The 24,549-nt window shown below is 42.7% G+C and overlaps 1 protein-coding gene across 3 annotated transcripts in view; it reads left to right on the top strand.

Moving 5' to 3' along the window:
* astn1 (astrotactin 1) overlaps positions 1-24,549 on the top strand; it is a 2,190,072-nt gene that overhangs the window by 2,046,922 nt on the left and 118,601 nt on the right. For all 3 annotated transcript variants that reach the window (XM_043700015.1, XM_043700017.1, XM_043700018.1), the window contains 2 exons: positions 3,691-3,824; positions 13,810-13,967. In XM_043700015.1, the coding sequence (XP_043555950.1) occupies positions 3,691-3,824; positions 13,810-13,967 (292 nt within the window). The remainder of the gene's footprint in view (positions 1-3,690; positions 3,825-13,809; positions 13,968-24,549) is intronic.

Genomic DNA, 24,549 nt, shown 5'->3' with positions numbered 1-24,549 from the left:
GAAAGTCAACGTGAAGCTCATCTCCCTGCCACCCCTTCCAGCGATTGCCCAGCATACTGCCTTGCAAGGTTAACATTCCAAAGTGAGTCACTTGGCACAGGAACAGACCTGCATCCAATACTCACGCCATGAATCAGATGGCCAGCATTTCTCTGGTCCCATCAGCACTGCCAAGACCAGTGACCACTGCTGATATTGCATCCAGTCACCATTGAATGGTGCCACTGATGCCATGTCACAATAAGTTGGTATTGGCGGGGGTGGAGGGTTGAAGGGTGCGAATCGGTAGGGCCAGAGCAGAAGATGGCCAGTGAGCAGAATGCAGACCAAGATGCACATCAAGGGAAGTGGAGGTTGAGGGAACGGGAGCAGATCTCATCTGGGTGTTTCCTCTGAAGAACCAAGGGAGCCTGTGAAAGGACATTCCTCCCCGTTGCCACCTGCAGCGCTGACACACTGTGGACTGCAAACATGGCTTCCTCCTCCCCACTTGAGAAATTGTGACAGACATGAAGAGACCCTTAAATGGTCAGTTCAGGGCTTCGTTTACCCAAGAGTGAGTGGTCCACCTACACGTGTCAAATTATAATTGGGTGGGAAAGGTTGGGATATAAGAAACATTACCATGGCATCATGCCTTCCTTACCTGTAAGCCATCCTAGCCCTGAGGAAGCATACACTGTGCTGTAAGTATTGGGATAAGGTGTGGGATCCAAGCAGTTGACACCACTTATGAAATGAAAACTGGGTAAGATTAAAAATCACAATAGCCTATTATTCTTAAGATTATGGTTAAACGTTAGTACCAATGAAAAATGTTACACAGGTCCAAAATGGAACCCAGAAAGTCAAGAGTAGAGCTCTTGGGGAGAAGTCATGGGCCCTGATATTTCTCCTGTTTCTTGGCCTCAAGTACTCAATCCTCGCAACCTTCTTATTTTTAATTCTCATTCGCCTCTGTCAAGCATCTTCCTTATTCCCTCTAGGTCCCATATAATACAATAGTGCAGCATTTAGGTGATTGTCGTCATAATCCCTTTTGCATTTCACTAACCAAGTTGTGTATTTTATCTCGCACAGATGCAGAACAAGAAGGTTTACTAAATAGTCTCAATAATTATCAACTGTCCATTAAAACTGCAATACACATTGAGAATATTAAATTCTTAGCACAGTAGACTAACAACAGATTCAAGACTAGCTCCTTCCCTGCTGTTATCAACTTATGAACAGATATCTCTCATATTAGGGTTGATCTGTCTCTGCACCATCTCTGTAATGGTAACACCACAATCTGCATTCTGTTCTATTACCCTGATGTACTTATGTAAGGTATGACTAGTTTGGTTAGCACGCAATGCAATACTTTTCACTGTATCATGGTACATATAACAATAATAAATCAAATCAAAAAATTATGTTGGCCTAAGAAAACAAGCTGACCTTGACAACAAAAGTTTGTTTCCAAAATAACTCTCAAACATTTTTACACAAAAATGCCACCACCCTAACACACTAATATGAGATTGCAGCAAATACAGAGAAACCTCGATTATCCGAAGGACACGGGCGGGGAGTATTTTGTTTGGTTAATCGAATGCCAGATAACATAGTTTGGCCCAGCATCAAGACCTTGCAATCTTGTTTAGATAATCTGAAATTTGGATCATCAAATGCCGAACAATCGAGGTTCTTTGTATCCTTCTCAATGTATTTGCATGGAGCTGGAACATTTTAGCCAGGCTATTGTTGCACCTGAGGTCTCAATGCCAGGTTTAAAAAAGGCAATTCTCACAGTATTCGCTACAGCAGCATCTACAACATTGCTCCCAATATAATAACTTCTAAACCGATGCTATCTTAAGCTACAGATTTCACATCCCTTTTCAACAAATTCATTACTTAGGTGATTTCAAGTTTTGCTGGCTTCTAGTTAATCGAGCGTTCCTTTCTTGATAGCTTAAAAAGTGTTATTTCTCCTTTGCAATCTCCCCTTCTTTCCCAATTTGCAGCTTCCTCTTTTATCTCCTGCCCCTTCCACCTTCCTCCTCCTCTTTATTTGTTTGCAGCCTCCTTTATTTGTCACTGCCTCCAAGATGCTCCTTTTGTCCCCCCACTTGCACTGTCCTCCTTTCCTTCCTGCCCCTTTCTATGCATGCTTCACCTGTCCTAATTCTTCCTTCCATCAATCTGCATTCAACTCGATTCCACTCCCCCAGCCGATTTCTTCCTCTGATCCAGTGAACACAGTGCAGTCACCCAACCCCATCAAACACAAACCCAGACTCACACGTGACTCAATTGCTCACAACAATCCCAGCTTTCTGCTCACCTCCAGCATTGACCTTTCGAGTTGTTCCTTCAGTCACAAGCTAGTTATCTCCCATATTTACTCCTGATAGGTTCTTTCTGACTGGCAACTGCTTCTACATAAAAAGAGGCCATCACCCTAAACACACACACGGTTGAATAATGAGGTGACAGCAGATACCTTCCAGTTGCCGATATGCTAAGCTGAATACTGGCAATTGCTCCTGTTTTCATTGCAACTCATTGTAGCACATGTCAGAGGTAAATAGCTTGTGATTGGAGGAGCAGCCAGCTGCAGATTCTGTTTTTCTCAGACACCTGGGAGACGACCTTGCCCTTGTGGATCACGCCAAGCTCCCCTCCACTCCCTGGGTAAGATTACCAAGGAATAGGAACAGATCAGTTTGAGCAGATGGTGCTTCAAAGTGGAGTACAACATGGACAGTGAGGTGCTAGTCATTCCCGTGCTCGGAAATGCGAGAGATTGCTGTGGTTATGTACAATTCGGACTCTGACAGAAACTACAATATTGTCATTTTGGCACAGAGCAAGTTCACACATTACCAATTATTCAAAGTAACCCGGTGGCAGAAGACCACAAGGTTGTGTTATAACCCAGGGTTACCCATCTCATGAGCTTCACCTCGTGGTGTTCGTTCAGGAAATGGGGTGCTGTGCTGAAGTGGTCCCCGGGCAGGGTGAAGAGTATCCCGTTCCTCAAATGCAGATCTGATGAGCTTGTGACTTGCTCATTTTGACCAGGCAACCAAAGGGCATGTCTGCATTTTCATTCTGATAAAACAGGCTGGGATTGCCTGTTACAGGCTGTTAATGAAAGATATTTCTGTGTTATCTTCACAAAGCGAGAGCTGAAGAATTTTTTTTTTGGTTAAGGACAGCACTGTAGTTGATATCAAACAAGGCATGTGGTTACAAACTGGTCAAAAGCAGGAATTGGGGTGATTGATACTTGGTTCATTCCTGTGGGGAGGGAGAGACAAGTGTGATAGAAATTTTGGGATGGCTCAGTGTTACAAAGTTGGTTTTACGTGGAGAGTGATGATGAACTGTCTCCCTCAATCATTACTTTGTGGAACAACACAGAGCATGAGGTTGATCATTTCATGATCTCCTTTCACTGATAGTAGCTATATTCCCTACCCAGTGCCCTCAAAATGGGGAATGCCTGGTACAGATCAATGACCTTTTGATCTGATACTGCTTTAGCTTCTGTTGGCCCTTTCATTTTGTCTATTGGGATTACACATTTACTTCTTATAATCAGTGCATCCCAATCATGTTAAGTGTCATTGTGGAGACTGTTGGCAAGTTGGAGACTGAGAGTCTACAATTAGGTTTCATCTTTGTGGTTTTTTTAAGGCCATCTATGAGGCAATGTTGAGCCAGCTCTGGTGTTCAGGAGGCGGTGATGTTATCGATGACTGGTGTCGATGTGATTCTACAACGTTCAGTGTTGATGGTCTACCAAACTGTGCACCCCTGCCTCAGCCAGTGTAAGTACCCCTTCAGTATCTATTACGTGAGACTTTGTGACATATTCAGATAACATCCAGTGTGGAAGTTATCCTTCACACTGGACCTTCGGGTGAGATCTTGATCATGTCACATGATAGTTCAACCACAAAACACTAATGTGTAACATCTTGTGGTGCTCTGTATTTAAACAGGTTGGAAGATCACTTTAGGAATGTCTTTTTTTTAAAATTAGTTTAAAGGAGGACCGTTTTGAGTGGTATGTTGAAGACTATTTAAACAAAGGAAGTTGTATATTTTGTATGGTGGTGTGAGGTGCTATCCCAATAATTCATAATATTTCTCATCTCCTGCAGCAAATGTGTTCTGTAAAAACAAAAAAATTATGTTTTCCATTAGTCCATTTTTTTCCCCTGCAGCCTTGGTCCAAGCTGTCAGATCTGATGATTTATTTATATTAAGGTAGTGTCTGCATAGTTTTTTAGTCTTGCTTAAAGTTCTGCTGGTTTAAAATCATGAGTGGACTGGAGATTTAAACTCATGTAATGATGGTTGCTGATGTTTGAAGACTTGCTAGTCTGGTGTCCTGGGGAGTTAGCGGACAGGCACAGACTCTGAGCAATGCACAGTGTGTTCTTTAAGGTAACAGAAGCTCCAGCCTCTCTAGGAACTCCTGCGGCTATGAGGTGGAGATCAACTGAAGTGTGAGAGAGGGGAAGGCACTGACCGCTCCTAACTGCGAAAGAATGAATCATTGATAGCAGAGTGGCGTGAATCAAGTGCAGAGATCATTAGAAGTGCAACAGAACAGTGTGAAACATAGGAGGCAGAGAGGGTGATGGTGAATACAAGAGAAGGATGAGAGGGAAAGCAACGACAAACTGCAATTAGATAGTGCTGTTAACAGCAAAAGAAAGTCCCAAGGTGCTTCATTGACATGGCAAACCAACACGGATCAGTACATGGGATTCAGGATGTCTCAGTAACTAAGGTTCCCAAAAGAGCAGCAAAGGGGACGAATTTAGGAATAAAATTCTCAAAGACAGGATCTTACGAGGTAAAGATTTTGCTGCCAAGGGTGAGGTGAAGGTAAAGGGGAGAGTTGCATCATTGCAAGCATACATTCAATTTACAACTGTTCACTATTTGTTCAAATCCAGTCGCTGCTTCACAAATTCAAGGAAGGGCCTCACGGGATAAAAGTCCAATGAAGGAAGCTGGTTAGGTTCTTTCCCCAGGTATGCTGTCTGAATTTACCCAGATCAGTGGACGAATGCAAACACTTACTGTGGGACACTGGGGGCCCAGACCTACCTGTTGCTGAGATAAAGACATCAAACAAGAACTGAAGTTTTTAAGTTTAAAAATGGAGGATAAGTAACCAAGACAATAGAGCAGTGAATGAAGATTGAGTGAAGGGACTGGGGGACAGAGTGGTTGAGCATAGGGTGGAGTGAGGGATACCAGTGAGAGAGACTGGGGAATGAAAATCTCAACGTGAGGAGGAGTCTCCCCACACCCTGGAAGATCTGCATGAGGTAATGGGAGAAGCTGGAAGCATGCAGGAGCAGAGACACTGGACTGTGAGGGACCTAGGCAGCAATACCAACGTCACAGAGTACGGTGTGGAGAAGGAGGGGTCCCAGAGTGCCTTCTTTGTGGCAGAACACGGAGGAAAGCCACAAGGGTACATAGCTCTAAAACCGTTTTGGGGAGTGAAGGGCTCTGAGATTTCTGGGTTGGTGTGAATTTGGAGTTGGGGGGCGGGGAAAATGTGAGGAAGGAAGAAGAGAGAGAGAGAAAAGTCCTTGTGAATCGGGGAGAGATCAACCTGTATAAGCCTGGAGGAAGCATTCACTTTCACAAGAGATAGTTGGACCTGGTCCTGTATCAGTGGACAGCAGTGATTGTCAATGCTGGGTTTGCTGATCCAAGTGGGTTAGTCTAGGGGCCAGATGGCCTGGAGTCCTATTTTCCTGATTATACATGAGGTCAACCAGTTATAGCAGGAGAACTGAGTGCTATTTCTAAACTATCTTTAGTTATGATTTGGAGATGCCGGTGTTGGACTGGGGTGTACAAAGTTAAACATCACACAACACCAGGTTATAGTCCAACAGGTTTAATTGGAAGCACACTAGCTTTCGGAGCGACGCTCCTTCATCAGGTGATTGTCATCCTACTCTACACCATATCTTTCTATTTCCTTGTACCGATGTGATTATCTCTCTTCACCACTGTCTGCCTCAATTACCCCACCCTATCTCCTCAATTCGCTTTGAATGTTTTCGCGACTATCAGAACCCTCTCAATAGTCCTGGGAATGTCCCACCAGTGTATGCATCTATTTTTCTTTATGTCTACCCTGTTCAATCCTTCATATCTTTAGAAACCTGAATCAGGTCTCCACTCAGTCTTTGATTTTCTGGAACATAGAGCCCCGGCCTTATTTGCAACGAATCACCATCCATGGCAGTGATCCTTTGTTATGCATGCTGTAGAACTGGAAGGGAACATTCAGCCAGTTTTCCACAATCCAGTGACCTTGGCTGGAAGTCTATATCTGGGGATGTCGAGCAAGGAAAATGTACTGCTGGGCTCTGATGGTCCCCATAATTAAATAGCCTGTCCGGTAAACTCTGTCATACATTACTACAAGCCGGATGAGATGTATCAAAGGATGGGGCTTTATTATGAGGGATGAGGCGTGGCACAGTGGCACAGTGGCTCAGCGGTTAGCACTGCTGCTTCACAGCGCCAGAGTCCCAGGTTTGATTCCACCCTTGGGTGACAGTCTGTGTGGAGTCTGCACATTCACCCCATGTCTGTGGGGGTTTCCTCTGGGTGCTCCAGTTTCCTCCCACAGTCGAGAGATGTGCAGGTTCATTGCTAAATTGCTCATCGTGTCCAGGGATGTACAGGATGGGTGGATTAGCCACAGGCAATGTGGGGTTGCAGGGATTGGGGCAAGGAGGCTGTGATGCTCTTCAGAGGCTCGAAGTGGACCTGATGGGCCAAAAGGCCTGCTTCCACACTGTGGGGACTGCAAATAATTCTAAATAAATTATTTGAAGGGACTAATTAAAAAAAGAGGAGAGGAGATGTAAATGCATTTAACAATTAAACAGATTTGAGTGAACATGACCATCATCTGAAATGCACCTCATTACTGAGACAGGCAGCATCTGTCACTCGAGCAGTTGGATGGGAGGAAGCACACTTGAGGACTCCAAATGTTCCCCAAAGATCAAGAGTCAGATTTACCTGACACCATACATTTGTGATTTTAATTTATCTCTATGGGATGGGGAAGGAACCACTTTTCAATAATGCATGGTATTTTACAGAAGTGATCTCTGGGGCATTGTGTTTTAATAATTTATATACTTGCCGAGTGCTTGATTGCATTAATCACCCAAAGTGCTAGGAATAGATCCGTAATGGCTGATTCCTGATTTATGGACTGGGGCAAACTGACAGTGATTAAAATGAAAGCATTGCCACAAAGTCATTTTAATCCACTAATATAAGTTCAGCGCAATCTTTGAAGCACTTAATATTTCTTTGTTAAAATAATGATAATCGCTCAAAGAAAGTCTACGCTTTGAAGAACATGGATGAATAGGCTATTTTGTTCATTGAGTAATAAAGGCCAAGTATTTGGGGTTAATGGATGTCACTCTGAAAGTAAGTTATGGTAATTCTACCATGAGCAGGATTTATATTTGTTTTTATTTTTGATGCTACTTCTTCTGGTTCTTTTGTGAGATGTGGATCAAGGGGTCACTGCTTATAAATAAGGGGTCATCTATTTAAAAAGAATGTGGCTTTTTTCTCCTCAGAGTGTTTGGAACTCTCTTTTTTTCAGAAGAGATGACCGAAGCAGAGTCTTTAAATATGCTTTCAAGGCAGAGGTGGGTAGATCCTAGGAGTGAAAGATTACCGGGGTTAGGAAGGTACGTGGAGTTGAGGTCACAGTCAGATCAACTGGGATCTTCCCAAAAGTTTGGAGCAGACTTGAGGGGCTGAATGGTCTGTTTCTGCTCTGGTTCCATGTTCTTATGTTGGTAGATTGCTGTCACTGGCAAGGCCATTGATCTCCTTTCACTCACGTCCCCTTGGATTGAGTGGCTTGCTAGTCCACTTCAGAATCAGCCACATTGAAGAGGGTCAGGAATCACTTGTAGGCCAGACCAGGTAAGGATGTCAGATCACCTTCCTTGAAGGATATTAATGAGTCAAGTGGGCTTTTATAGCGATAGGTGGCAGTTAAATGGTTACCACGGTTTAAAACTAGCCTTCCATTCCAGATTTTATTAATTGAATTGAAATTCTACCAGCGGCCATCATCTGTCAGTCTTTTGTCTCACTGTTTGCCCTTGTTCTCCCGTCAACCCCAGAGGGAGTAAGTTTGTACAAGTGCAAGGATCTTGACATCATCTCTGGAAAGCACTTGTGCTGTGGATTTTAGCTGAATCCAATCTGCCCTGTCTATGGCTTGACTATCCCTTCCATAAGGCCCAAAGCTCTGCACAGTACTCCACCTAACTTTTCACCTTGAAAGAGTTTATTAGATTTTTATGACCTAATGATCCTGATGAAGAGCTTATGCTCAAAATGTCGATTTTCCTGCTCCTCGGGTGTGCCTGACCTGCTGTGCTTTTCCAGCACCACACCCTCGACTCTGATACTCCAGCATCTGCAATCCTCACTTTCTCATCCTTTCTGTTCTGCAACCTTATTGGTCAAATCCTCAGTGATTTGACCATTCTTGTCCATCTCCATCCTTACTTTCCCAAAATCTATGATGACAATCCTCAGAATCAATCATTCTGATACACCTTTCGGTGTTTTCACGAAAATGTTAACCCTTAATCCTTTGTTTTCATCTCAAAATGCAACTCATTTCTGTCCGTTTAAAGTAGCACCTGTCACCCTGATGAAGGGCGTTTGCCCGAAATGTCGATTTTCCCGCTCCTCGATGCTGCCTGACCTGCTGTGCTTTTCCAGCACCACTCGAACCTTGCCCCTGTCACCCGTTTGCCTATTCTATCCTATCCATGCCCTACGGGAAACCTCAACAGCACTTCACAGTGTTTCTCTAACTCTCTCTTTTTGTGTCATCAGTGTATTTTGTATTAATATAAAACTCCCAGTGATCGGCCCAAATTGTGGAGAGCAATACGGAATAAATGACCCAACACCAATCCAAGCTTGGACCGTTTGCCAAGCTTCAAACAATCAATTAATTAATTAGACCCATTCAACTAAATATCCATCTATGCTGCTATCTTTGCTTTTATTATTTTCTCCTTGTTTATCTCTTGAGGTGAAGGTGACAATGTTCACATTCAGAAGCATTGGTTAGAGCTCCAGTGGGTTTGTGGGGGATTCTTAAGAGTGGCATGTGCCTGGAATGTCCTGCTGCAAAGAAGGATAGAACAGAACAGAAATGTATTCTCAGGTGTACTTTTACATGAAAATGCAGTGAAACATTTTATAAGGTGCCCCACCATGGTGCCAACGTCGATGACAGAAGTCATATATCTATGTATATACACGAATTTTAAAAAAGTAAAGTCAAGACAGAGTTCATCACAGTTCAGTTAAAGGCTCCTGGACTCCGGGAAAGCTGATAAAAGAATGATGGAATCCCCTGAAGATGCAGCTCGGACAGGACCCTCTCAACGAGCCGCTGGATACTCAGCCTACAGCCACCAGCAACAAAGACGCCATGACGGGCTGAGACCGCCACTCCTGGATGGGACCGCTTGCCTGGCCATTGGGTGTCAAAGATGGAAGAGGCCTCCATGCCGGGACAGAATTGCTACACCATCAGACTGCCGGTTCTCCTCTTCTAGACGCCGAAGCCTAGCTGTGGACCTGGAGCCTCGGTCCAGCCTGCGAGCCTGGGACAGGGAGTGTCAACTTGGCACCTGCTCCTCGTTTGCTGGGAGACCCCAGGCTGCGGCGGAGGTGTCTCTGGTTCATCCTGATGTGGCTGCCACCAGAGGCCTTCCTCCTTCACTCCCTACTCTCCAGGCTTTAAAGAAAAGTAACTAAGAAATAGAGCAAAGAAAAAAGAAGACGAAGAAAGCCAACAGGAGCAGACAAGCTCCAGGATACCACCTTGACCTGAATTATGAATGAGTTCCTAACTCAGGATTTTATCTCTCTGCCTTTATGCACTTGCTTTCAAAGGTGACCACACCATGTTTAGTTTGGTTCCTCCAAATAGAACTTTTCCCAGGACTCGACGTCAATATCAAAACTCCTGAGTGACCTTCAGAGTGTCCGTGTAGTTCCTTTAGCCACCGTGGTATCGTGCCCTCAACTCAAGTTGTTCGAAGTAAGTGAATGTTAAGTATTCTGGCTGCATGACTGGCCCTACCCAGTTTTGACTGGTTCAATGTGATGTATTGGCATGTCAGCTCAGCTCAACTTCAGTATCTGCTATTTTTTATCTTCATCTGATCCTCTGAAGCTTTCATGGGCAGCTCAAGTGAAAGCATTTGAGCTGCTTGACATGATGTTGGGAGACCATCTGAGTCATGCACGCTGGAGCAGAATGGGCAAGCGTATTACTCGAAAGACTTGGAGCTTGATCGGAAGGCTTACTCGTCTTTTATTCATCGGCTGATGCTCAAAGTCTGTTGAAGTCTACACACTTGCTTTGGCAACGCTTGCATGTGTTTTGTTGTCAATGCAGACAACTCGACATTACTCTCAAGGTGTTGCTGGTAATGGTCCTTTCACGAGACTCATTGTGTACCAGCAGAAAATCTAAATACATCCATTATATTCCTTTTATGTTCAGATTGTCAATTTTTCAATAAAACACAATTGTTTTGTCAAACATCGATCTGCCTTAATATGCCCACATATCTCTAAACTGTCACTCGTTAACTAACATCCATTTCTGGATTTTGTGCATGTGGCCAAACTGTTAAATTGGCTTGTCGGTAGCTGATTTACCTTGTGCTCCCTTTTACAATGGAGATGCTACGTTGATGATCCTGTTACCACATTAGCTGTGTCAAAATCCTGATATAAAAACTTCACTATTTACCTTGTTCCCTCAGTAATGCATGGTGTGTGATATCAGGACTAAGTGACCGAACCAGGTTGAGCTCAGTCATGCATATCTTTTTATTTAGTGCCACCATCTTGAACACCTGCAATCTCATTTTGATTGTTATTTATAAACACCAACTCAAAGTACTTAATACCTTCATTCTGCTGCAATGAGTTTCCTCTCTTTTTATCCCAAGTCTCTCATTATTCTGTTACGTTTAAGATGCCTGTAAGAGCCCTTACTTTTGCCTTTTATGTTATCTGCCAGACTTGTCAAATTTCCTTTTACCCTTTTGACCCCTCCTTTTATCACCATTCTCTCTTCGACTTTACACCTCCTGATATTCTTTAGTGTTAGTCTTCGTCTTGTCGTCTGTCTCTCACTTCGCCTTCAATTTAGTTTCAGTCGGCAAAACTATCCTTCAGTGCAGTCCATTGTTTGCATTGTGAGAGTGTATTCGTGCTGAATTTGATCCAGGTCTTCTGAGAAGATTCCCAATTGCTGATCCATTGGCTTATGCTAACTTTTTTTTGTTTCGGCTTTCTGATCTCACTGCAGTCCCACTTATCCTTATCTTTAAATTTCCAATGTAAGGGTGAGCGTTTCCCAATTGCTTTTGTCTTCCCAGATCGACTATTGGTCCTGTTTTATTTCCCCACAGCTGATTTAACCAATTCTTCCATATTAGATGAGGAAAAGACAATGGAAATTGTGGGGGGAGGGAAGATCAGCAGTGACCAGGGTTGGTATAGATGGAGCAAAACATGGAGATGGAAATGTTACAATTTTTAGTGTGCATTCCAGGCCAACAGTGTGAATAATAGCAATACGTTCTTTAAGTTGTTCTGGACTCATTAATAATTGCTATGTATGGTAAAGATGAAACCTGTACCTAATTTTCAAATTACAGATTTTATTGAATGCAGACTCTTTGAAATCAAGTTTTGCTTCTTCAGAATGTGTTGGATGCTTCTCCGTAGATGGCAGCCGAAGGCCAGATAACATTCCTTGGAATGTGTTTGTGTATGTAACTGGCTGAATAGAGTATTAGATGGTAAGGTCCTGGGGAGTGTTGCTGAACAAAGAGACCTTAGATTGCAGGTTCATAGTTCCTCGAAAGTGGAATCCCAGGTAGATAGGATAGTGAAGAAGGCTTTTGGTATGCTTTCCTTTATTGGTCAGAGTACAGGTATTGGGAGGTTATGACGCGGCTGTACTGGACATTGGTTCGGCCACTTTTGGAATATCGTGTGCACTTATTTTCCATCCTCAGGTGGCTTGTGACACAGCCAATTGCATTGTATCTCTGCTCCATTGTCCAGCTCCACAGAGCACGCTGGCTTGGTTGCACTCATTGCTATCGGATTACATTCCAGTAAAAGTCTCCCTCCTCATCCCTTCACCATTACTTTTGGAATTTCTCAAGCATGTCTCCTAAAGTTGTCCTCCTCAGCAACTGCAAGTTGTTGCTTAAGAACGTAATCTGCAGACTTGGGTCCAAGCTTCTTCTAACACACAGTATCTGACTGTGTCTTTTTGCTACCTGCGGTATTGATCTGCAGTCGTGTAATGTCTCAAATTTAACATTCTTGTCTTTCCAGCTAATTCCTTTCAAGGTCCTGCCCATTCCAGCTGCACCATTCCTTCAATTGTGTCCTCACTCCCTTCACCCCAATTGCCCTCTCTCTCTTCACTCCAACTTCAGACATCAGTTCAATGCTCTGGTGCTGATCTGGAAGTGGGAATGGAGATGAGCAGGCATGCCAGTTCCCTGGCATAGTTGGGCATGGATTTGCTACCCACCCACAATCAGCATGTACCTTGTTAATTCAATTCAAAGGTCAGTCACGAAGCAACGCCAAGCTGCATTGAGAACACAATTGGGATATAGGGATGGAAGTTGTTCATCAAGTCCCAAGACTCAGCCTCTCCTTCACAATGGTGGTCTAGCTGCTATGGCCATTCATTTTCTTCAGTTTTGTAAAGTGGATGATGGCTGATACCAGCATCCCAGAATGGGATCAGGACGTGGATTTTATCCTGACTTCTAAGTTGAACATCTTTCCCCCCCAAATCTCTAGAGTCTGGCGCTCAGTACCTTAAACATATGAAATTCTTCAAACCATCCATGGGGCAACACAGTGGCTCAGTGGTTAGCATTGCTGCCCCTTGGCACCCAGGACCCAGGTTCATTTCTGCCTTGAGGTGACTGTCTGAGTGGAGTTTGCACATTCTCCCTGTCTCTGTGTGGGTATCCTCCAGGTGCTCTGGTTTCCTCCCACAGTCCAAAGTTATGCAGGTTAGGTGGATCACCCATTCTTAATTGCCAATAGTATCCAGAGATATGTAGGCTAGGTGGACTTCCATGAGAAATGCAGGGTTACAGGGAAAGGGTAGGGTGTTGGGTCTGAGTGGGATGCTCCTCAGAGGGTTGATGTGGACTTGATGGGCTGAATGGCCTGCTACCGCATGACAGAGGAACCTCAATTATCCGTAGGACACACATGGGCACACTCATTCAGTTAATCGGATTCCAGATAATCAAATGCCGGATAACATAGTTTAGACAAGTATCGGGATCTAGTGATCTTGCCGGATAATCCAGTATTTGCATAATTGAATGCCGGATAATTGAGGGTCCTCTGCATACGGATTCTATGATTCCTCTGCAGCACACCAACCAACCCCTTACTTTAATATTCTCTTTAAAAAACAGATTATTTTGCTGTTGTCTCTTAGGCTCAATGTGGTCATTGTCCATGAAGATTTTATCCAGAATTGTAAGCTGTCATTACAATATCGCTAAGTCTACACTGGAGCAGTTGAGTATGCAATACTCTCCATTGCATGTGATATTCTCCAGTTATTAGTTGACATTTTTTGTAGTCCCTGATTAATACTGGATTTTCTTTTTAATATTCTTTCTCTAGTTTGCGATTGTCACCGGCACATGAGCCCAGCAGCTCATTGGTGGTTTTGGAATGGCGCCACACTGAGCCCATCATCGGGGTGAAAATTGTGGACTATCTGATCAGTTTGGAAAGAGTCACCATCACCGATCGCACAGAAACGTCCAAGATTGAGACGGGTGAGTATGGTCTGAATTTGAACAGCGAGTTTGAATTAGGAGATGAACAGATTGTATGTTTCGCCATCAATCCGAGCAGACAAGGATAGAGGGGGTGGGAGTTGTCACATGAACTTGGCCTGTTTTAAAAATGTATTCTTGAGGAATTTCTGAACTACATTTGACTTGTCAGGAAATGTTCAGTTATCAGTCATTAGTAAGTGCATCGGGATGAAGTGGACACTGCAATGTTTATTCCAAAAGTATCCTTACTAGAAATGACAAAGTGGCCTTTGAATTTAAATATGCTTCATAATTCTTTAAGTATTAGATGTAATGTGGACTGTTCTTCCTCAAAATGTACTCTGCCAACAATTTCTCCCATGATGGACACTTGATTTGTTTAGCCTCAAACATGTCAGCTCTCAGTACACTCCAAATTGATTCTGACTCTATCTTCCAGAAATAATGCACTCAGAGTTAGCTTCATCACGAGTTAGATGTAAAGAAAATCAGATTTTGTCAACTTATTTACTAATCTGGATCAAAAATGGCTTAATTGCTGACCCACCTGAGTTTAGGCATATTTGAATTCAGTCCAGAAACACTGGGCAGGGCCAGCATTTATTGTCCATTGATAAATGTCCTGAAGGAGGCAGTGGTGAGCCGCTGCAGTCAGTGTGTTGGCGCACCCACAGTGCTGATAAGCAGAGAGCTCCAGCACCATGAAAGAACACCCTTAATGCTTCAATTCCACATTGCATTCCACTGGACTGCAGTGTGAAGGTGCTGGTGTCTCCATGCTGATGCTTCCCATACATCAACCAGAGGGGAGAAACATTTTTTTTTGAAAGAACAGTAATACTTGAAAATGAGAATATCAGAACTGCATTTTGGAGGATCCAAAGCGTGCTGGATTAGTGTATCTCAATGCCGAGATGCAGAAAGCCCAACATAAACTAACAAATCCCAATTTGACATGCGGGAACAGGCCCTAAGTAGCAATGCTGGGTGTGGGGGGGAATAATGTTTAAACAACAGAGCCATATTTAAATGAGAATCACATGTGCAGTTCGAGTTCAAAGGTAAAATTAGGCCATAACTGACCTTAACTAAACAGAGATCGAGAGAAAGAGCCAGCCCAGTTTGTGATCCTCACGTTATCCCTGCTGGATCAGGTGGGAAGCAGTGCTGATAGACTCAAATAAGGAGTGAAGGTGAAAATGGTCCAGGCGTCAGATCCATGGGTCTTCTCGTGATATGGAATGGACTTACCAACTGCTGTTAGTCTCATGTGAATTGTACGAGTGTTTCCTGGGCAGTGGAGAGCAGCCACGGAATATTGTGAGAAGCTTGAATTTGTTCGAGGTGATTAACTTCAAAAATCAGAATCGTGATTTTAAACTAAAAAAATTGACAGAAAATTACTCAACAGTGCTTCAAAGTTTGTTCAGTGCCAATGCTTCTTCCTGGCGTACTCAGATTGAAGGAACTGCAGGCTCTGTACTGTAACTGAATGCTCCTTGAGACACTTCATCTATAATGCATCAAGAGGTGCTCTGCTTCACTGTGACATTGTTTGCCGATAGCTAGCATTACAATATTGTCTGATGTTGATTAAAACTGATTTTGTTGACTGAGGAATCAGATCTTTGTGTATCTGCTAACATAGTCGATTATTCCTCTGATTATGTGTAGCCTTGATGGGATTGCTGAACTTTTTCCAAATGTGGGAGTTGATAAACATTTGTTTTTCCTGTATATTTAGTATACAGCAGATGTTTTGTCTCTTCCTGTGATTATTGGCCAATGTATTTCTCCGTGCATGCAGGCACACACCTACTAGTGAACAGCCTAGACAAACAGGAATTAATTTACTGATGTATTTAAACCCTTGTTGTGACTCACTGCTTACCTGCGCTGTCATGGCATGGTACACAAACCAAAAAGCTTCCAGATTTGATTGTTGCTTTTGTTAATTTTGAATTGACTTGAATTGAGGAATCACCTCAGTATCATTGAAAAGCAGGAAACTGGAGGGATGAGCATTAAGGCTGAGAGGTAGCAGGATTCCTGTTTCTATCCTCTGTCTCCTGCTTCTTGCCGCATATATTTAGATGCTTTCTGAGGACAATGCTCCCACAGTTCAATAACCTGGCTGCTTACCTATGTCTTCCTGAGCCATTAAAAATGAGTCATGGAGTGAGAGAATTAAGATCTGATTAAGTACCAGCTTACAATGAACCAAAAAAAAACAGGGAGCACCAAACATTTTGATTAAATTTTGCAAGTCATTACATTGTGAATAGGATGCCTCAGCAAAACTTGGCTGTTTATCTTGTGGGACAGTGATGAGAGTGTGTTGCTGGAAAAGCACAGCAGGTCAAGCAGTGTCCAAGGAGCAGGAAAATGGATGTTTCGGGCCAGAGCCCTTCATCAGGAATCTTGTGCCTATCTTGTGAGCTGTGGGACCATGCATTGTCACTGTTTCAAAAATGGCAAGAAAGATTTTAATGCATATCAAAGGAAAACATCCTCATCACGGAGAGGACTATTGCTGCATCTATTTGCAGTTTTAGTAACACTTGCAGTTTAATAATGCTTGTTATTTCCTTTTGCAAAGCAGTGAAATTCCTCTGGTCCTGTGTTGTTCTCTTGCACACAATGCTCAGTAATTCTTCCAGTGAGTGCTGGATCTCTTTGCCAAGGGACAGGCAGCCAGCAGAAATGAATCAACATGTTGATTTGACCAAGTCTTGTTTTGTCAATCCACACACAACCATTTTGCCTCAGATTTTAAAAATAAAACTGCACTAGTACTTAATAATGCAGTGACCTCGGAGTTTCAGTGCTGTAACAGACTCTGCTAGATTGCAGTTCTTTCAGACATGTCATTGAAAATGAGATTCATCAACAAAAGGAGTACAGCTGTTGCATATGGTTTTGACATTTGGAAAAAAGAATTGAATTTGTTTTTTTTTAAAAGAAAATCAGGGACGAAAGAAGCATTTGAGTTTTAATGGAGGAGCTATAGTGAACATTCAGCTTTCAGAGAGGCCCCTCACTGGTTGAAAGATAGTTATTTCCTTATCTATGTATCCAGTCATCAACTGAGGATGTCACTGCCTGGCCCTGTATTTATTGCCTGTCCCCTTATTGCCCTTGAAGACGTGGTGGTGAGCTGCCTTCCTGAACTGTTGCAGTCCCCATTCTCTCGGTTCAGGAGGGAATTCCAGAATTTTGCCCCGATGACACTGGAGGAATGGTGATACATTTCCAGGTCAAGCTGGTGAGTGGCTCGGAAGGGAACTTGAAGATGGTGGTGTTCCCATGTATCTACTTCTCTTGTCCTTCTTGATGGAAGTGGTCATGGGTTTGGAAGGTGCTGTCTGTAGAACTTTGGCAAATTTGTGCAGTGTATCTTGCGGATCATAGAATTCCTACAATGCAGATAGAGACCATTCGGCTAACTGAGTGTGCACCAACTCTCCAAAACACCATCCCAGACAGACACACACACACACACACACGCGCGATAGGGATGGCTCAAAGAAGCATGCTCACATGATTAAAACAACAGGCTATGACGTACAAAAGAATGAAAGAAAAACAAAATAAAACACTTATCAACAGATGTTTGTAAAAAATCTGGAATGTGGTACAATTACCTGCAAATATTTGGGTGCAGACTGTTGTGTCAGCATCTGGATGGAGAAGACCAATTGCAGTTCGAGCATTGCCCATTCATTAGAATGGGAAGTTGATTGATGGGGAAATATTTAATTGGTGTTGAACCCTTGAAACGGCAAGTGATGGGATGAGGGTTAAGATTCACCTTGTGCATAAAATACTCAAAATGGAGAAGGGCCCAAACTAATAACTCTGTAACATAGCTCACCAAAAAGGTGATGTGAAGATTTCCATTTCCATTTTACTACATGAAAAACCCTTGGTCTCTGTTATTGAGATGTATCTATGTAGAGGGAAGGTTTGAGACTGAAACCGGTGATAGGTCACACCCATGATTTGTTGAATATATCTACTGGTAGGTTGTTGTTGAGATTAATTGTTTGATGCTGTAAATAGCTTGACAGTCTCGACTCAGTGAATAAAAATGAGATGGAAAAGTATGTTTCTTTGTAATGGAATCTTGTCTTTGCTTATCTTCTTCTGATCTGTCACTCCTGTCAACTATTTTAAATTTGTTTTATTCAATTAAAGGATGTGGGGCCCACACGCTGGGCCAGAATTGATTGCCCATTCCTCGTTACCCTTAGTGGTGGTGAGCTGCCACCTTGACCACCACCTAGTCTGTGCCTTGTAGATGGTGGACAGGTTTTATGGAGTCAGGAGATGAGTTAATTGCTGGAGCATTCCTAGCCTGTATTTATATGGCTAGTCCAGTTCAGTTTCTGGTCAGTGGGAACCACCGGGATGTTGATATTGGGTAGCCATTAAATGTCCAGGAATGATGTTTGGTCTCTCTTCATAGAATGACAAGAGGTGTGCACTGTGTAAAAGGTGGCCATTTAGCTCATTGGGCCTACATTGGCTCTTCCAATGAGTCTCATTACCAACTTGTAATCTCCCGCTTTTACCCCATCCCCTTGCACACTATTTCTGACTTAATATTCATCACATGCCCTCTTGAGTGCTTCAGTTGAACTTGGCTCAAGTGAGCTTCCAAGCAATGCAATCCCCACCCTAAACTACTTACGAAATTAAGGAAATTTTTTCACCTTCTGTTTGCTTGTTTTGCAACCAAGTGTTGCTCAACATGGAGGAGCACTGATTCTTTGACCAAGAAGAGGGTGTTAGGTTGTAATCAGCAGGGGGTTTTCATGGAGTCTGAACTCAAGGTTGAAGACCCCTGGCACAACTCCCTCCCGACTGTCTACCACTGTGCTGCCACCTCTGCTGGGTCTTTCCTGCTGGTGGGGCAGGACATATCCAGGGATGGTGATGATGGTGTTGAGGACATTGTCTGTAACGTATGGTTCTGTCAGGCTATTGTTTGACTAGTCTGTGAGACAGCTCTCCCAGTTTTGGCACTAGCCCCCAGATGTTGGTACGGAGGCTTTTGCTGCATTGACAGGGCTGCACATTTGCCAGACAGTCCGTCCAGTTTCATTCTCTTTTTTCCCCCTTCTGGTCTTTGGCACAACTGAGTGGCTTGCAAGGCCATTTCATGAGGGCAGTTGAGAGTCAACCGCATTGCTGTGGGTCTGAAGTCATATGTAGGCCCGACCAGGTAAGGATGGCAGCTTTCCTTCCCTGAAGTACATTAGCGAGCAATGTCTTTTTTTTATGTTATCTGGTTCTGTTCTGTAAGAATACCAGTGCCTACCCTGTCAGTCTGTCCTACCCGCTTTTGCCTTTCTTTGACTTTATCAACCCCCGCTTTACTTTTTTAAAAGTTTTATTTGTTCTGCACCCCCTCTCTTTCCTTTCTTGTCTATCCCTCTTTCTGTCTTCCATTCATTGTTTTCTTCCTGTTCCCCACTTTTTCCTGCCCTCTATTTTCATTGCTCTCTGCCACTCCACTTTTTACTGTCCTGGTCTTCATTCCTTGAACTTTTTCACATTCTTCTCCTTTCATTTCCTCCTTTTGCTATGCCCATTTTTTTCATTCACCTTTGCCTATCATTCCTTCCATTGCCCACCTCCTGCCATTTCCCTCATTCTTTCTTCTGCTGTTCTTGCTACCTTTGGTTCACAAGTGTTCAGTGATGCCATGGGACGTAAAACATGAGACAGTGGTTATTTAGAAGAACTGGAATCACCCACTTTAAAGACACGAATCACTCAAAACATAACTCAACAGGTAAAAAGGTCATTTTTTTTTTGTCACAAAATGTATCAAAGCTGTAATTGCATCATGTTGAAACTGAACTCTTTATTCACTCCATTTTCCAGTTGTACTGATATTGCAAGAACAAAAAAAAACAGAAACAAAAGTTGTTGGCAATGCTCAGCAGGTCTGACAGCATCCATGAAGAGAAATCAGAGTTAACATTTCAGGTCCGATGACCTTTCCTGAGAAGTCACAGAAATGTTAACTGTGTCTTCGCTTCATAGATGCTGCCAGACCTGCTGAGTTCTTTCGGCAACTTCTGTTTTTGCTTCTGATTCACAGCATCCACAATTCTTTCGGTTTATATATAAAAAAAAACAGATTGTGTATTAAATGCACAAATATCTTCAATGGTAATCACTTTAGGGATACTTTGGGCCCGTTGCGAAATTGAGCTTCTGACATGGAAGATTCTGGAATAAATTATAACGAGCATTGATTTATGTTTTAATGAGTAATTGGACATTTCTTAAGTGAGATTTTTAATTATTTCAAAATTGGTCATTAAAGAATTCCCCAAAGTGAATGCAGAGTGATTTTTGCTATCCCATGGTTCACTACTGTAATATTTATAACTCATTTTGAAACAAGGGTGGGTGTTTCAGCATAGCATTTGCTTCAAAAGCCTGGTTTGAGTCCAATGCACATTGATGCATTGCCTCACATCAAATTAATCTGGATTGTCTTAACCTATTTTGTTATGTGTATGACTCACGCCACAAGAGAATTCATTTCTACAGGGCTCGAAAGTAGGCAGTCAAGAAAAGGCAGAAACAGCATTTCACAGAATATTATACTGGGACAGGTACAGTGAACCCAGAATGTTACTTCAAAGTAAAGTCAGAATGTGAGAACATGGACCTGAATTTAAAATTAAATTTCATACATTTAAAGGTTTATGATTTCTCGATACTGATAAATATTTGCTTCGTAGTTGAGGCAAAAGCATTTGGATACTGCCATGGGCAGGTTAGATCAACAATTTGTTCACATGCTAATTGATAAGCTTTGGTCCACTCTTCCTTTTCTCACTCTAATATATTAAAAAATCTCTTAGTTGGGACTTGGTTGACTGTTTCACTCAGGGCAGTAAAGATAGCCAGCATGGGAAATGAATATGTTACCATCGTGCAATCAGCGAGAGTTCTGAATAAAAACTGACAGAACCGAGGATGCTGTCAATCAGAGACAAAAATAGAAATTGCTGGAAAAGTTCAGCAAGTCTGGCAGCATCTGTGCTGAGAAATCAGAGTTAATGTTTCGGGTCCAGTGACCCTTCCTCAGAATTGCTCAGAAAAGCTCAGCAGGAATGAGCAATTCTGAGGAAGGGTGACTGGACCCAAAACATTAACTCTAGTTTCTCGGCACAGATGCGCCCTGATCTGCTGAGCTTTTCCAGCAATTCTGAGCAGGGGTCACTGGACCCAAAATATTTACTCTGTTTTCTCTGCACATTTGCTGCCAGACCTGCTGAGCTTTTCCAGCAATTCCAAGTAAGGGTCACTGGACACGAAACATTAACTCTGATTTCTCTGCACATTTGCTGTCAAGACCTGCTGAGCTTTCCAGCAATTTCTGTTTTTGGCTCCTATTCTGAGTTGTGACTCAATGTCATGGCAAAATAGAAGGTCTTTCACTTTAATATACCATAATTCGGAGCCATTTGGATTTCCAAAATAAGAAAGTATTGCATTCCTCCACATTTACCTTTTCTCAGCATTGCCTTTGTAAATTCAAGCCTCATGTAAAGTTCCAACATTTGGAAATCCAGGTTATGGTGCTCAACCTCTTGAGCATTTTGGAATGTAATAAAATCATACCTGATACCTTTATGGAGACACATAGGGGATCAAATTCAAAACAATGGAATTGATTTCAATCCTTCCATTTTGAATTTGTTGTCAGAATATTCAAAATATAGTGTTCACATGGATCTGTGCAAGGGCATTAAGAATATGATGTTCACATTGGGTCTGTGTAAGGACAATTAACCTCTGGTGATCTGAGAGAATTGAATAAGGATCGAGATTCCTTATCTGAGGAAAGTTGCTCTTGCTATCAAGGGAGTGAAGTGAAAGTTTACCAGACAGATTCCAGGATGTTGGGACTGACATATAAGGACAGGTTGTATTGTTCAGATTATATTCACAAGAATTCTGAACATCTCATAGAAACCCATAATATTCTAACAGGACCAAACAGGGTGGATGCAGGAAGGATGGTCCTGATTGCGGGGGAGTCCAGAACCAGCGGTCACAGTGTGAGGATACAGATTTAGAAATGAGATGATGTGAATCTCTTTACCCAGAGATTGGTGACCCTGTGAAACTCACTACCCCTAAAAGCAGTCAAGCCAAAACATTATATGATTTTTAAGAAGGTGTTAGGTGTAGCAGTTGGGGCTAAAGCTCTCAAAGGATATGGGAGAAAAGTGGGAACAGGTTTTTGCGTTGGATGATCAGCCATGATCATCATAAAGAGATGGAGCAAGCTTAAAGGGCTGAATTGCCTACTTGTAACATTTTTCTATGTTTCAATGAAAGAGTAAAGCATGAATCAGCAAAATAAGACAAGTTTACCTGCAACATACAATCACCAGTGAATAATGGTGTACCTCTTCTGTCGGGAGTATAAGAATAGGGAAGTCTTACTGCAGTTGGTGAAGGCACATTTGGAGTGCTCTCAGAAGTTTGCTCCCCCTTTTTTTAAGGAAATATTTCATTGAAGGTAATTCAGAGAAAGTTCACTAGGATAATCCCTAGTACGGAGGGATTGTCTTATGAGTAAAGGTTAAACAGGTTTGGAGTCTACTCACTAGACTTTAGAAGAATGAGAGATGATCTCATTGAAACGTATGGGATTCTTAAGAAGCTTGACTGGATAAATACACAGGACAGTCTAGGACTGGTGGGAAGTAGTCTCAGAATAAAGATTGAGATGAGGAGGAATTTATTCTATAAGAGGGTTACGAGTCTTTGGAACTCCTTGCCACAGAGAGCTGTGGGGGCAGTGCCATTATGTACAATTAAGGCTGAGATAGATTCGTGATCCATTGAGGAATCAAGGGTTGCAGGGAAAGGACAGGCACATGGACATGAAGGATGTTGGATCAGCTGTGATCCTATTGAATGGCAGAGTAGACTAGAGGGACCAAATGGCCTACTCCTGTTCACATTCCTGTGGTCTTATAGGACTGCCAAATGCAAGAATAACAGGAAGAATGCTTCAAATTAAATCTTATTTACCTGTGATGGATTGAATTTGAGGTTTCAGAGGTGAAAGGCCACTCCCTCTGTCTGTACTTCTTGGTTGAATATAGAGTTTATCTTTCTACAATTGTCAGTGCTCTTGCTGATGTAATTCATTAAGCTACCCCCTCCTGATAATTACTGCTAATGACATTGAGTGCAGAGACGGTCCAAACATGTCCTAAAGTATTCATGCTGCAAACAGTTTCTGATCTGGGGATGAATCAATCTTGCCACACCACTCTGAGAGCTCACCATAGGACGTGTGACTTTCCTGCCTGACTCCTTAATTAATCTACATTAGTTATTCTCAGCCTCTGTTGTTTAATGAGCACAAGTACATATTCCTTTCATTAGCAGTTAATTATACCAATCGCCTCACTGTTGGGCTCATTTATCTTTTAATAATAATAATTTCAGATGTCCTGTTAATTAATTGAAATAAGTCTGAGACAAGACAATTAATTAAATGTTCCAGCAATGATGGTTTATGCTAAAAAGAATGGGTTGGTGCTGGGGCGATGTTAAAAAGGTAACATTATAGCCAGTGCTGGGGAATCATACAGATTCTTTGTTTATGTTACAATATAAAGTCCAAAGCATTAAGACTCCGTTGGGCTTGACAAGGGTAGAACACTATGGGGCACAGCATTTTTGTTGCCCCGTGATTTCTTATCCCATATTGACTGATTGATTTTGTTTTACTGTCACTTGTATCTAAGTACAGTGAAAAGCTTTATCTATGAGCAATCCAAGCAGGTCATAGCAAGCAAGGATGTACAGATCAAAAAGACTTAGACAAAAGTATACAAGTTACATTGCACAGGCTGCGCATTAGGGTGAGATCAACGTTAGCAAGATCAGCATTATTTCAGGCTAGAGAGTCCATTCATCAGCCTAATAACAGCCGAGAAGAAGCTGTTCCTGGACCTGCTAGTCTATGTGTTCAGGCTTCTGTAACTTCTGCATGACAAAAGTGGTTGTGGGAGATCATTAGTTGGGTGCAATGGGTCTTTGATTATGTTGGCAGCCCTTCCACACCAATGAGCCAAGTAAATGGAGTCCATGGATGGGAGGTTGGCTTCCGTGATGTGGGCTGTGCACACCACCTTCTGTAGTTTCTTACAGTCCTGGGCAGAGCAGTTGCCAAACCAGGCCATCATGCACCCGGACAATGACACCAATGTTGTCATTGGTGCATCTGTAGAAGTTGGTGAGAGTCCTTATGGGCATTCCAAATATCCTGAGCTGGCTAAGAAAGAAGAGGCAGTGTTACACCTTCTTGACCCTCGCATCTACATGGGAGGTCCAAGACAGATTGTCGGTTATCATCACTCCGAGGAGCTTGACGCTCTCCACCCTGTCGACCTCAGTTCCGTTGATCCACATCAGTATCTCAGTAGTTCTCTCTGTACTTTTCTCTTTTCAGTTTTCTCCCCCATTCGCCAAATGGGGGCCAGGGTTCACATGAGCTTTGACAATCAGGCTCAATGCTTAATTG

Source organism: Chiloscyllium plagiosum, chromosome 11, assembly GCF_004010195.1.
Source record: "Chiloscyllium plagiosum isolate BGI_BamShark_2017 chromosome 11, ASM401019v2, whole genome shotgun sequence".
NCBI classification, from domain to species: Eukaryota; Metazoa; Chordata; class Chondrichthyes; order Orectolobiformes; family Hemiscylliidae; genus Chiloscyllium; species Chiloscyllium plagiosum.
Note: the sequence above shows the minus strand (reverse complement) of the source record. Positions and strands in the feature narration are given on the sequence as shown.